Source organism: Mirounga angustirostris, unplaced genomic scaffold, assembly GCF_029215605.1.
Source record: "Mirounga angustirostris isolate CCGP_5_RB_7025 unplaced genomic scaffold, mMirAng1.0.hap1 SCAF_14, whole genome shotgun sequence".
In the NCBI taxonomy this organism is placed as follows: domain Eukaryota; kingdom Metazoa; phylum Chordata; class Mammalia; order Carnivora; family Phocidae; genus Mirounga; species Mirounga angustirostris.
Window position 1 is genome coordinate 27414490 of NW_026991722.1, and position 15020 is coordinate 27429509.

The window sequence follows — 15020 nt, forward strand, 5'->3', positions numbered from 1 at the left end:
AAACTGTAGAAGTAGGAAGATGGGAGAAAGAGCCACTTACTTCTACTTCTCCAGCACAATGAACATTTTGGTGTGATATCATACCTGTGTTTTTTCCCTTCTTTTTTTTTTTTTAAAGATTTTATTATTTGACAGAGAGACAGTGAGAGAGAGAGAACACAAGCAGGGGGAGTGGGAGAGGGAGAAGCAGGCTTCCCGCTGAGCAGGGAGCCCAATGTGGGGCTTGATCCCGGGACCCTGGGATCATGACCTGAGCTGAAGGCAGACGCTTAACGACTGAGCCACCCAGGCGCCCCTGTTTTTTCCCTTCTATATGATTCTTTTTTACTAGTTGTTGTAATCAAAAGTATAACATTTTATGTTTTTTTTTCTCCCCCCGGCATCAGTGTAGTAGAATTTTTCCATGTTGCCCTTGCACATCATATGCATTCTTTTTAAAGATTTTATTTATTTTATTTGGGGGGCAGGAGCAAAGGGGGAGTGAAGGAAAGAATCTTAGGGAGACTCTATGCTGAGCACGGAGTCCCATGTGGGGCTTGATCTCACGACCCTGAGATTGTGACCTGAGCTGAAACTAAGAACCAGATGCTTAACCGACTGAGCCACCCAGGTGCCCCTCATATGCATTATTTTTAAATGATGCAATAATATTCCCATTGAATGGATTTTCCCAAAATTTACATATATCATTTTTGCCTCTGAGTTTGTGATTTTAAATAATTTTGAAAAGTACATCTTTACATGGATCATATGTCATATTTTTCTCCACATTGAGATTATTTCTTAAAGATAGATTTTCTGAAGTGAGTCAAAGAATAAATCAATTTTTATGCAAATTGGTTTCAGAAGAATTTCGCCAGTTTATACTAACAGCGTGAACTCACTTTTGAATCTTCTCTTTGCTCTAATACCTTGTGGAAATGCGCAGACAATGAGAGCCCCATGGCTCTTCGAAGAAGCACCATTTGGGAAGCAAAATGGGGTAGTGGCCAGTGTTCTGGACTGGAAATTTGCAAAGCTGGGTTCTCATTTTGGCCCTACACTAGGAAATTATGTGAATTTGGGCATGATACCTCACCATTCTCATCTGTAAAGTGAAAATACAGATGAACTGTTAAGTTCTTTGTACTTCCCGAGTTCTGGTGCTGGTATTTCTGTGTGAAGTTTGGCTGTGCACACCATGTGTTGGGGACCTGAGATCATCTGGGTAGCAAGTAGGCTGATGGCTCATTGGAAGAACATCATTTTCTTGAATGCTCATTGCCTTTGTCTCTTTCCGTAGCATTGAGAAGTTCTGTGCCGAAGGCATCTCACTGTTAGGAATTCTGGTCCAGTCGAGGCATTTGAGAACAGTGGTTCATGTCCTGGATAAGATCCTGCCTTTGTTCTACCCTGGCCAGTATTACCTTCTGAAGAACGAGCAGTAAGTAGGGTATAGCCCAGGGAGGACCAACCACTGTGTTTTCAAGTAAAATAGGGAATGATGTGATTCCATAGTGTATTTTTTATGAGGCAAAAAAACTTCCTGCCTAGTTTAGAATGCAGGTTGATGAACAGTAACTCCTAAAATGATTCCAGTTTTATTTTCATGAAAGATATTTCCTCTTCTCATTTAATTTTAGATTGCTTATAGCTTGTTAGTATTTGAGAGAGTAGTTGTTTCCATGAAACCTGGGAATAGTGTTTCTGACATTGAGCAGCAAATGGCTTTGCCGTTGTAACAGTAGTAAAACCTACTGCTTTTCATTGTCTGTACTATTACAAGCAGGTAAGATACATGGGAAGGTGCTCATCACATGAGATACTCATAATCTTGTTGAGGAAACAAGACTTTTGAGGTAATTACAAAGTGTTATTGGCAAGGCCATGCTGTAGTGTTATAGGTTGCATTTGCATCTGGGTAAAAGTAAATGGGATTTATAGTAAAAGAAGTAGCTGCTTGGGGAGGGAGGGAATTAAGAATGGAGTATTAATCAAGATTCCCCATTACACATGATAAAAATCCAGTGCACACTGGTTTCACCAAGAAGGGTATATATTGGCTCATGTGATTGGGAAAAAGGCTCGTGATAACGTCAAGTAATTCTAAAGTGGTAGTTCTCAGCCGGGGGTGATTTTGAGCCTCAGAGGACATTTGGTAATGTCTAGAGATGATTTGGGTTGTCACATCCTGCTGGGGGGGATGGAAGGCAGTGGATGGTTGGGCAAGGGTGTGCAGAGGGAGGGTTTGGGGGAGGCTTCATGGGTTAGGTGTATTTTATTTTATTTATTTATTTATTTATTTCTTTTTATTTATTTATTTATTTTATTTTATTTATTTATTTGAGACAGAGAATGAGAGAGAGAGAGCACATGAGAGGGGAGAGGGTCAGAGGCAGAAGCAGGTTCCCTGCCGAGCAGGGAGCCCGATGCGGGACTCGATCCTGGGACTCCAGGATCATGACCTGAGCCGAAGGCAGTCGCTTAACCAACTGAGCCACCCGGGCGCCCCTGGGTTAGGTGTATTTTAGATAGCAGGGAAGGGTCAGGAAGTGTCTTCTGGGGAAAGGACATTGTAGATGAGATGTTGGGAATGAATAGGAGTTTGCCAGGTTAGGTGTGGGGGAGTGTTTCAGGCACAAGACCCAGAAGAAGCAGAGGAGACAGGAGAGAGGCAGGAGCCAGTACACCCAGGGAACTGAGGGCACTCCCCCCATTTGTGGTGGGATTCCACCCCCGCACCCCTTACACCACCTTGTATGAAGTTGACAGGCAGTACCAGATTGTGGGATGATTTTCTAAACATCTCTGCTTTTGTGAGAGTAGGGAGTGGGGAGGGGATAAACGGGATGCTTGGGATGTTTTTCCTCTAATGCTTTTTAACTTGTGTGTGTTTGTGTGTCTTGGATCTGTCTGTTCACTATACTTCTACAGGTAGATAGAATTCCTTTTAACCCACCTTAAATTCAAAAACTTCATTTTTCTGAAATTCTTGAAGAATTGTTGAAATCTCTAAAAGAGCTTTGGTCTACAAATGGGACCAGTTTAATATTTTTCTGTTTCCTTGTAAGTAATTAGCCACTGGAAACTTTATTGACTTCTGATTAGAAGGTCAAGTGTGTTGTCCTATGTTCTTGGCAGGTTTCTGTCACACCTCCTCCTGTTCCTACACCTGGACAGTGGTGTCCTTCAGGGTGTCACACAGCAGGTCACCCACAAGGTGGCACAGCACCTGACAGGAGCCAGCCATGGGGACAACGTGAAGCTTCTCAACAGCATGATCCAGGTCAGGCCCCTAGGAAGCCCCTACATAGACACCGGCCCACCTTCCCAGTCAAGCACCCTGGTGTTAGCACAGCTGAGTGTTGGTCATTTCAAAGCACTTGGCAGCAGATTTGGGCTTTGTAGTGGAGGTTTTTATTTGTTGGTGTTTTAAAAATGGGAGGCTGACTCTTACCTCCACATCACCTGAGACCTTTCTCCATAGGCCCACATATCTGTAAGCACGCAGCCCAATGAAGTGGGCCCCGTTGCCGTGTTGGAGTTCTGGGTTCAGGCTCTAATAAGCCAGCATCTTTGGTACCGAGAACAAGCCATCCTCTTCCTCATGGACCAGTTGTGTAAAACAGCTTTTCAGCTGATGCAGGAAGACTGTGTGCAGAAATTACTTTACCAGCAACATAAGGTAAACCTGTTAGAGAATTTGTCTTCCAGTCATTGGCTAGATAGTGGCCTTCTCAGAACATTCCTCCAAATGCACAGTTCCCAGTGCTACTCTGGGGTACTGCCTTTTTAAAGCTTGGTCTTGATGGTGCCTTATCTCAGGAACCATAGTCTCTGCTAGTGTAGACTCCAGGGAAGCCAAAGGAAAGGACCCCCCCGGGAGGAGCTTGCTCATCGCATTTGGCTGTAACACGCTGCCTGTGACTATCATTGCTGGGGGGGACTAATCAGTGAAATCCGTGTCTTACCAGAACCTACTGTTGTAGGAAGATAATTGCTGATATTCTTGATAAGGTTTTTTTAAAGCCTCTTCTCTCTGCTGCACATCCTGTCCCATGTGTAGAATGCTCTGGGTTACCACTGTGATCGGAGTCTGCTCTCTTCTTTGGTGAGCTGGATCGTGGCTGGCAACATCACTCCTTCCTTCGTGGAGGGCTTGGCCACGCCCACCCAGGTAGGAGCGCCCCTGCGGCCCATTGGTAATCTTCGCGAACTTTTAATGTTGTTATCATCTATGCTGATACAGTGCTACCAGCTTTAAGTAGCGCCCCTCTTACTGCGTATTAGAATGCTTTTCCACGTAACCCTCCCAGTGGCTCTCTGCTGAGGTGGTGCTGTTGCTCTTCTGTTTCACGGAGATGTTAACGGAGGTTTCGTGGAGCCAAGTGGCTGGCAGAGTGTCCGACAACTCGGGGTCGGGCCTGGTGTGCCTGATGGCAGGGCCTGCCCAGCAGCATGGTTAAGAGTGGACGCTGGAGCTAGACCGCCCCAGGCCCGGTCTGCTCTTTGTTAGCCCTGTGCCTCGGGCGGCTTGCTTACCTCTCTGTCCTCAGTTCCCTCTGCTGTGGAATGGAGTAACGGTTGCATCTGCATGTAGTGCACTCAGCCCCGTGCTCAGTGCAGCCACACGGCGCGGACTCGGTGTTGGCTGCTCTTACCACCATGAGCCGCAGCGGCAGCTTTTCTTCATTCTTACCCCCGTCTGACGTTGTGTGTCACATTATGTCCCCGATTCATCCCTCCCACCAGTAGTGACAGCCTTCAGCCTCCCATCGGTCTTGCCCCCGCTCTTCCTCTTAACCTCTCGTGAGCCAGCTGTGACACACTCCTTGCTGTCACCCACACGGGTGCCTGGTGTTTCCGCCTCTCCGCCCCTGCCTCACCGGTCCTCTTACCAGGCACGCCTTCGTGGCCATTCTCCATGCAGAGTCGTCTGTGGTATGCCCGCTCCGTGGCCCTGTGCTCCTTCCGCCAGCTTCCCACAGCACTTGACTCCTGATTCCGTGCTCAGCACCTCTCGCTTCGCATTGTAGTTACTTAAACGTTAGTCTCGTCTCCTCGAAGAGATGGAAAACTTGAGGGCAGAGCTCAGATCTGGCCCTCTTTCCTGTCCCTCGTGCCTATGGAACCTGCCCAAGAAATAATTATTGTGTGAACAAACGTCTTCTTTTACTGAAGTGGCGTTTCTGAGGGAATTTAGCATTTTTCAGTGATTTGTTTTATCTAAGTTTGGACCTGTGACAAGAACAGTGATAGGTATAAGAACTCTGTTAATTCGGGGAACCATAAATATTTGTTGATTGAGATATCTGGTAGAAGAGATGCGCATTTGTAGAATGTCGGGATGATTTGGTCTGAGTGAGCTGCTCATTCCCCTCACTCTTACCTGCTGTCCTTGTAGGTCTGGTTCGCCTGGACAGTACTGAACATGGAATCCATCTTTGAAGAAGACTCCCAGCTCCGTCGAGTTGTCGAAGGGGAATTGGTGATAAACTCAGCTTTTACCCCTGACCAAGCTCTGAAGGTGCAAAAAGCAGTTCTGCATTTGAGTGGGAGAAGGTGGTTTATTGATGGATTCATCTAATAGCTTTTGAACTTCTGCGTTTTCTTTCATGTAAATGCTTGGAAAGCACAACATCCAAACCAGTGCTTAAAACTGTATAATTGAAGTGTATACTTCCTTTCCAAGCTTTATTTAGCATAAAGAGTCACAACCTAACGATTGAAGTCTGTGTTCATGCAGGGGTGGAGGGGTTTGCCCTCGTTTTAAAACAATTTCCAATGTGCGTCTGTGCATCAGTCCCCTGGAGAGCTCGTTAAAAATCAGATTCCCGGACCCCAGCTTTTGAAATTCTGAGTTTCTAAGTCTGGAGTGGGACCAGGAATTTATTTTAAAAACTCCCTAGCTGATCTTTAGGCTCATGGAATGAGAAAAAGACTGGGATAAGGCTTTAGAATGAAAGACCTATTTTAAGGTCTCCTAATAGGGAGTTGGATTTTGGATTTCAGACCCTGTCAAGGAGTTTATCATTCTTGACAGTTCTTTTCAAATCTAAGTTTTCAAGAGATTCCTAACATTTGACAGTAAAATTGACTTGATTTTCCTATCGTTCTGCTCCCTTGTACTGTGGCGTTTTGTGCGCAAAGGCCTGGAAAGGCACGGAAATGAGGTAAAATGTGTAAGACACATTCCAGTCTGGGGGCTTATGAAATGTTTTGACAGAAAAAAAACTGCCCCACATGTTTTGCTACCAAGGAGTAACCTTGTGTCAGCTAGTGGGTTGGAAAAGTAAGGTTTATAGGACTTTTTTTTCTTACTGAATGAAAACAAAATGTTCAGTGTTTTTTTTGGATCATTTAGAAAGAGCTGACTGTCTGGAACTGTGATCATATCATGGTTGCTCAAAGCCCCTCCTCTTTTGTAGAAAGCCCAGGCCCAGCTGAAGCTCCCCATCGTCCCATCCCTGCAGAGGCTGCTGATTTATCGTTGGGCGCACCAGGCCCTTGTCACACCTTCTGATCACCCTCTTCTGCCTCTCATTTGGCAGAAGTTCTTCCTCCTGTATCTTCATCGCCCAGGACCGCAATATGGGTATGGTACCCAGTGTTGTTGTAGGTGTCTCTTGAACCTGTTCTTTACTTTGCACTCTGCTCTCATGCTCTGTGTTCTCACACTGTGGCCTGTGAGTTAGAACCATTCTTTAGCCTCTGGTTAGGAGTCTGCCCCTCTGTTTCACATTTATTAGACTAGACAGTTCTTGAGTTTAGGGTATCTTGTGGCAGCTCTCTCTTTACCATCCCCTATACCCCCTGGGGTGAGGACAGCACCTGGAGCTGGGCAAGGTGTAGCATAGAGCCCCTGGAGCTGCAAAGGGAGAGAAACTGCCCCAAGCAGGCTGCTCGTGTGACTGTTGTGGGGGTCATCCAAGCGGACTTGTGCTGGCCAGAGCAGGTGTAGACAAAGATCAGGCACTGCCTGGCAGCCCTTGGGCTGTGCCTGGGGGTGTCTAACATTTCCCCTGGGTATTAAGGGACTCTGGCAGCTGGAACTGCCCATTCACTGTTAACTGACCGTGTTCTCTGGCTCCAGCTCAATTCCTGGCTCACCCTCACTCCCTTAACTCAGTCCTTCAGAACGTACAGATATTGGTTCTTGGGCTCTTCTGTTTTCTACCAGCTTGCAACTTCTTCTAGAGCAGAGACTGTCTTTATTCTGTACCGCTAAGTCGTGATAATATCTTAAATTTGTGTAGCATTGCATTCTTTTTAAAACTGCTTTCATACACACCCTCTTGTTGGAGCCTCATACCAACCACTGAGGTAGAAATAACAGGTATTGATTTAATGTGGTATATTTATAGCCATTGAATTAACTGATTGCAGTTGTGTGCCACATAGAAAGAGCATCTTGTGTTGATCTTGTGATCTGTGCTTGTATTTTTTAAGGTTACCCATAGATGGTTGTATTGGAAGAAGGTTTTTTCAAAGCCCTGCTCATATCAGTTTGTTGAAAGAAATGAAGAGGCGCCTGATGGAGGTGGCAGACTTCCACCATGCTGCGAGCAAGGCCCTCCGCGTTCCAGCAGAGGGCAGTGAAAGGCCACCTGCCAGCCAGGCTGGCACCCCCGGCTACCTGACTTCACCAGAGCTGCACACGGAGCTCGTGAGGTGGGGCATGGTTATTTAGCCCTCTGTGCTGTCGTTGGCAGCATCGGGTACTCTGCTGGAGCACCTGTTTGTGCTACAGACTGCCAGATGTCATTCTCTCAACCCTGTTAGATTGAATAGGGAGGGTGGTTTGGGCTAGGTTTGCATCTTTTTTTTTTTTTTTAATATTTTTATTTATTTGAGAGAGAGAATGAGAGAGAGAGAGAGCATGAGAGGGGGGAGGATCAGAGGGAGAAGCAGACTCCCTGCCGAGCAGGGAGCCAGATGTGGGACTCGATCCCGGGACTCCAGGATCATGACCCGAGCCGAAGGCAGTTGCTTAACCAACTGAGCCACCTAGGCGTCCCTAGGTTTGCATCTTGTAATGCTTCTTCTCTGTGTTCCTCATGAGAAGGGAATTGGCACTTTGGATATAGCTCTGTCAGGTGCCTGGAGTCTGAATGGAAGGTCTTAAGCTAGAGGGGCTGATGTCCTCTTCTGTTTCTCTATGTAATAACAGAAACCAAAACAGTCGGTCACAGCAGGTAAACATCTAGTAAAGCCTGCTAGGAAACTTCTCTAAAGGAACTTCATGAGCAAGGCAGGGTTCTTTAAGCAAAGTCCATACACCTCTTGGAATCTACTTGGGGTAGGGTAGGTTCTAGTAATCCCCCAAAACCACTTCTAAGGGGCGCCTGGGTGGCTCAGTTGTTAAGCATCTGCCTTTGGCTCAGGTCATGATCCCAGTGTCCTGGGATCGAGCCCTGCATCGGGCTCCCTGCTCAGCGGGGAGCCTGCTTCTCCCTCTCCCACTCCCCCTGCTGTGTTCCCTCTCTCGCGCTCTCTCTCTCTCTTTCAAATAAATAAATAAAATCTTTAAAAAAAAAAACAAACCAAAAAATCACTTCTAAAATCAGGCATAAAATGGATATCTCTCCAAAGGTTAAGAACTCTGAAGTAAGTGTGGTCCGTTTCACACTAGTCCTTTACCTTTCATTTATGCTTGCCATAAACCAGGTATTAGTCTTCTAAATAAGACTTAATAAAAATGGGTTCTAATAAGTAGCCCTGAATGCTGAATGTCTTGGTCAGGAAACCCGGGGTTTTGATCCAGCTCTGAGGCTTCAGGCTTGCTTGACCTGAAAGCCCTGCGGGCTATCTTTCTGCCTCTGGGATGATTTCTCCCCTTATCTTGCTTGAAGGAAAACTTACTTTTAGCCAGGTTTAACAGTGGGGAGGCTTAATCTTTGAACATTTAGATCAGCCAAGAAAGTTTGATGTGCCCTTCTGCCTCTCGTAAACCCCCCCTTCCTTTGGCATGTTCGTTAAGTAGCCATCTAACTGAATCAGGAGCTGGAAGAGAACTCCACACTGTCCTCTTCTGTGTGTGAGAGCCTCAGAGTCCTGTCCCTCTTCCTGCACGGGCTGCCTCAGAGGTAAGGGAGGTAGTTTTCCATGTTACTGAGCAAAGCCAAACTGTGCCAGCTCCCAGACCCCACCCAGCAGTTCCTGAGCCACGGACTCCTCTAGTCCTCCCTTTGCTGCAAACAGCTGCTTGGAATACTGGTGAGCCTAGCTAACTGGACTGTGTTCCTTATAAAAACAAAGGAAACATCATTAAATTTTTAAAAAAATTTTTACTGGAAAATGGAGATTTTTTTCTTTCTTTTTTTAGCCAGGCTTTGTTTTATTCCTTGTTAATGGGAACAAGGTATACACATACTTTGAGTTTTGTTTGTGATTCCTTGAAGCAGGAGGGCGTCATTAAGTCTAAAGCTGGCAGGTTCTTCTGTTGCGAAAGTTTAAGATGGCTTTTTTTTTTTCTTTCTTTTTAAGATTTTATTTATTTATTTGGCAGAGAGAGACACATAGAGAGAGGAAACACAAGCAGGGGGGGTGGGAGAGGGAGAAGCAGGCTTCCCGCCGAGCATGGAGCCTGATGCGGGGCTCGATCCCAGGACCCTGGGATCATGACCCGAGCTGAAGGCAGACACTTAACTGACTAAGCCACCGAGGTGCCCCTAAGATGGCTTTTAATGTTTTCTCTGAAAGAGAGAAAATATGTTTACTGGAATGTTACTTAAACTTTTCCAACCATTGAGGCTCACTGTGACTGGATTGCCCAGGAAGGAAAAACTCCAAATTCAGATCTTAGGTCTACGTTAAAATCACCTCTTCCGTTTATTTTTAATCTCTGTGTTGTATTTACCCCAACTTTAATAATAGAGTTTGCAGAGTCCTTTTCTCACAGCCTTGTTGTAGCAATTACTGCACCATATTGTAAGGATTTGTGACCTTCCTCCCCTGCTGGCCCATGAGCTTCGTGGGCCTGTGGTGGTGGATGGAAACATTTTCGGTATTATGTGCTTTTTACTTCTATGTAGTAGTGACAGGGTTCCTACGGATGTAAGAAACTTCATTTGTCTGCACATCTTTTTGTATTTTATATAATTCTGTCTTTTTTCTTTTAGGCTCTTCAATGTGTATATAGTATGGCTGGAAGATGAGAATTTTCAAAAAGGAGATACTTACATCCCTTCTCTACCAAAGCATTACGATATTCACAGGCTAGCAAAAGTGATGCAGAATCAGCAGGTGAGACTATGGCAATGTCTCTTTTAGCATACCTGACTGTCATCAAATAGGTCACAGTCTTAATCTGACGTTAAAACCACTTACTGATATGGAAATGGGGTCACAGGCATGTTCAAGAGGTGCAGATGGGGTGTAACCACCGAAGAGGGCAGATGATGCCAGACAGGTGAATAGGGGTTAAATTTCTAAGGACCAAAAATGCCTTTCCAAAGAACTTGGATTTTGTTCTGAAGTGTTTGTTTGAAGGGGCCATGAAATGACAGGAGTGATTAGATAAATGGATGAATTTAAAGTATGTTGAAGAAGAATCAGTAGGATCAGGAGGGTTTTCAGATTAGATACACAGGTGGGATTGATCTGCAGTGGTAGGATTGATTAGATAGACGAGAACACTCGGATTTCTGGCTTGGGCGGCTAGAGATACTGTTAGCAAAGACCCAGAACACTGGAAGCGGAGGTGCCAGAGGGGCTTCAAGGAGGATGCTCTCTCCAGGATTTGGTAGGGAGGGGATGCTAGAATTCAGGAACGGGGCAGGGTAGGAAATGCGGGTTTAACGGTAGTGGAGCATTTAGATTGCGAAGAGGACTGAATGAAGCCAGAGCCCTGAGAAGTAACGACATTTAGGGCATAGAGAAATAAGGCTGAGAATCCAGGGCCAGAGAAACAGGAAACATAAATAGGCAGTCATGGTGTCCTGAAAGCCTTTGAGTCAGTTCTGTGTTCATCTCTTCTTTATCCTCTACATGCCAAGGCCTTACCTAAGAATTTGTGTGTAGTAGATGTCTGGTCAGTGTTTTTAAAAATTAGTCATAGCTTCTTGGTTCTCAGATATTTATCTTGGTTCCCTAGTATCGACAGAATTAATAGCTTTCTTTCTTTTTTTTTTTAAAGTCTTTGCCATTTGATTTTATAGCTACACTTTTTTTTTTTTTAAAGATTTTATTTATTTATTTGAGAGAGAATGAGAGAGAGAGCACATGAGAGGGGGGAGGGTCAGAGGGAGGAGCCAGAGCAGGGAGCCCAATGCGGGACTCGATCCTGGGACTCCAGGATCATGACCTGAGCTGAAGGCAGTCGCTTAACCAACTGAGCCACCCAGGCGCCCCCTTTTTTTTTTTAAGGATTTTATTTATTTATTTGACAGAGAGAGAGAACAGAAGGGGGAGCAGCAGAGGGAGAGGGAGAAGCAGGCTCTCTACTGAGCAGAGAGCCTGATGCAGGGCTCAATCCCAGGACCCTGGGATCATGACGTGAGCTGAAGGCAGATGCTTAACCAACTGAGCCACCCAGGTGCCCCTATAGCTCCACTTTTTGATCTGTAGTTCACATTTAGAGTTGTTCTGTCTTTTTGTGGTTTCTGAGACATCTCTTGCTTGCCCACTGTTAATTCTTTGTATTCTCAATCGTTAGCCTCTGTCAGCAGTTATTTAGCACAGAGGCAGAGAAGGTGACATTAGCGATCCCTCTTAAAGGAGCCGTGTATACACAGTAGGGGGGACTGGTACAGCACCTCCAGCAGTTGTTTGGGGCCTCTCGATTCAGGCTTGTGACCGAGATGACTTCGTAGTTTCTCCTCTGAGTCTGGAATGCCTCGTGCCGTGGTTTGGAAGTAATGATTTAGGACTACATGGCAGTGTGCTCATTGAGAAACCAGAGACATTTGTAGGTTTAGAGGAATCCTTTAAACACTTAAAATCAGAAAAATAAATTGTTCACAAAACTATAGTCCATAGTCCATATCTGATCACCCGTTACTACTGTTTGATACAGTTTTTAGTGTTCATGGAGAGCTGCCATTTCTTTTCACTGAAGACGGTCTCCCATTCTGATATGTATTGATCACCAAAGTGAAGTAGGCGTAGTTCAAAATATGCAAGACAGTTCATTGGAATGTGGGAAGAGAATACTGAAACTTCTGTTTTTTCTCCTTTTATCTATTATTTATTTTCTTTTGTAATAGAAAAAATTTGATCATACAGAAAAATGGAATAGTGCAACACACAGCCCTTCTCCTCCCTCTGCCTGCTGGGTACCAGGTGTCGAATTTTATCTGTAGCCCATCCACTCCCTTCACCCATGTTATTTTGGAATAATCCTAGAAAGCATTTGATGCATGTAGATTTCAAAAGATGAGGGTTAAAAAAAAGTATTCTAACCCAATAGCATTTATATCTGAAAAATATTAACAGCAGTTTCTTAATATCAAATATCTAAGTGTTCCAGTTTCTGGTTACCTCATAAATGTCATAAAAGTTTTATTTTCATTTTTATACTTTGAGTCAGGATCCTCGTTTTGTGATTGGTTGATAGCTCTTTAAATCTGTTTAATCTACTGGTCCTCACCTTATTCCTTTTCTTCCCCTCGCAGTTTGTCTGTTGAAGAAACTGGATAGTTCGTTCATATAGTTTCCCCAGTCTGGATTTTATAGATTTTATCTTTGTTAGTGTGGTTTAATATGTCTCTCTGTCCCCTGTATTTCCTGTAGGATGGTATTGGGACCAAGGGCCTGATCTAATCCAGATTCAACGATTTTCCAATATATTTGTTATTTATCTCTTTAAAATTTCTGACTTTTACTCATGTTTTATAATTTATTAGCTCAGTACTATGTGTATATAATTTATAAATGTACAGTTGGTGGGGCTGTTAAAATTATTTTTTCTGATCTTGGTACGTAATCAAACACCTGCTAAGATTGTTAGTATCCATTCTGTTTTTTATATATGCATGTGTGTATGTGTATATATATATATTAAAGATTTATTTTTTTTTTTAAAGATTTTATTTATTTATTTGAGACAGAGAGAATGAGAGAGACAGAGAGCACATGAGAGGGGGGAGGGTCAGAGAGAGAAGCAGGCTCCCTGCCGAGCAGGGAGCCCGATGCGGGACTCGATCCAGGGACTCCAGGATCATGACCTGAGCCGAAGGCAGTCGCTTAACCAACTGAGCCACCCAGGCGCCCAAGATTTATTTATTTGACGGAGGGAGCACACATGTGTGGGAGTGGGGGGAGGGTCAGAGGGAGAGAATCTTCAAGCAGACTCCCTGCTGAGCACGGAGCCTGATGCGGGGTGAGATCTCAGACCCATGAGATCATGACTGGAGTTGAAACTAAGAGTCGGGTGCTTAACTGACTGAGCCACCCAGGCACCCCTGTTAGTGTCCATTTTAAATGTGATTCATCCTAATACTGGAGAGCTTGGTATGGACCACCTTGTGCCAAACGTTACTGGTCCACTTTTTAGTTAAAAAATTTAGTTTTATATGTGAATATGTGATTCATTCATGAAAGCTAATGTCCTGTGGTTCAATTCTAGGATCTGTGGATGGAGTATTTGAACATGGAGCGCATACATTATGAGTTCCAGGAAACCGTTGGTCTGTGGACACAGGCCACACTGGAATCCCATTCTCCGCCCTGCAGCTTGTTGATGCAGCTGGACGTCACTGATCCTTTGTTGGGTGAGCGAATGAGCATCAGCCCCCTCGAGGGAATGAATGCGTGAGGGAATGAATGATTGAAACCGAACCATTGAGGGTTAAGGTTTACACAGTGTATTCCTCCAGTGAGAATTGCTTTTTAGGAGGTCGTTGTTAACTTGTCTACAACTTAGGGTTAGGTTTGGCTGTGATGGAGAGAAAACTCCAAAACAGTAATGGCTTAAATAAGATACTTACTTTTTCCGTAAAAGAAGTTGGAGGCAGGCAGTTAGGCAGTAGCTTTATGGCCTAAAATGTTGCTTGAGAGAAACTTGCACAAAGCTAGGAGTCTTTTCCAGTGATGAATATCCAACTTTGTTACATTCTGTGCAGAGTAGTTGTTCTAGTGGAAAAACCCCGGCTTTACAGGTTGATCCCTCACTTGACCTGTTTGGAATGTTAAATTCCATCTGTTTGGGGTGCAAACAATACAGGTCTTTTTATGCCAAGTAAAATCCTGGCTATTAAGTTGTCTTAAATTTTCTTAAGAATAGAAAATGGAATGCTACATCTGGAATGAAGTTGGAAATTCATAGTAATCCCTTAAGTATTTGTTGACCTGACTTACTGATTGAAATTTCCTTGACCTCTCCTATCCCCTGTTATCTTTTGAAAAGAATCAGGTGTGTGGCAGCATTTTTCTTCATGTTCCTCAGTCCCCACCTGCTATATGGTATGTGTCCAGTGCAAAACAGAAAGAGGGTGGGAAGATAGTAATTTACTGGATACCTGTGTGTGGTCAGCTCTGTACTAAGTGTAGAAATAAAAACACTAAAATTGCATTCACCAATATGGGATCACATGCAATCGAGTACAAAGTTGGATGGATAAATTTGCCTTTACTTTCTTACATGGCACCTGATTTCTTATTTGGACTTTATTATTGAGTTAATGAGTAAGTGAATAAATGAATGCATGACAATATAATTATGTAATATAAGTACTGTAGTAGTTTGTGCCCATGTCTTTGTTCATTTTATACTAGTCTCAGCCCTCCTGTTCAAACTTTGGCCCAATTTAAGATTTTTCAGTCTGTCATATTCCTTAACACCCATTTTTTTTTTCCTCCTCTTCTTATGAGGTTTATCTGGATGATTGCATTAAACTCTTTTTTTTTTTTTTAAATTTTATTTATTGAGAGAGACACAGCAAGAGAGGGAACACAAGCAGGGGGAGTGGGAGAGGGAGAAGCAGGCTCCCCACTGAGCCAGGAGCCTGATACGGGGCTCGGTTCCAGGAGCCTGGGATCATGACCTGAGCCGAAGGCAGATGCTTAACCGACTGAGCTGCCCAGGCGCCCCACATTAAACT

General features: G+C 44.3%; 1 protein-coding gene across 4 annotated transcripts in view; it reads left to right on the forward strand.

Annotated features, from left to right (window-relative positions):
- Positions 1 to 15020, forward strand: part of EPG5 (ectopic P-granules 5 autophagy tethering factor) — a 105928-nt gene that overhangs the window by 44724 nt on the left and 46184 nt on the right. For 2 of the 4 annotated variants that reach the window (XM_045886788.2, XM_045886789.2), the window contains exons 17-25: positions 1283 to 1423; positions 3121 to 3265; positions 3467 to 3664; positions 4046 to 4156; positions 5384 to 5506; positions 6408 to 6574; positions 7429 to 7650; positions 10101 to 10224; positions 13547 to 13691. In XM_045886788.2, coding sequence (XP_045742744.1) covers positions 1283 to 1423; positions 3121 to 3265; positions 3467 to 3664; positions 4046 to 4156; positions 5384 to 5506; positions 6408 to 6574; positions 7429 to 7650; positions 10101 to 10224; positions 13547 to 13691 — 1376 coding nt within the window. The remainder of the gene's footprint in view (positions 1 to 1282; positions 1424 to 3120; positions 3266 to 3466; positions 3665 to 4045; positions 4157 to 5383; positions 5507 to 6407; positions 6575 to 7428; positions 7651 to 10100; positions 10225 to 13546; positions 13692 to 15020) is intronic. The other 2 variants (XM_064577657.1, XM_064577658.1) reach the window with 2 other exon arrangements.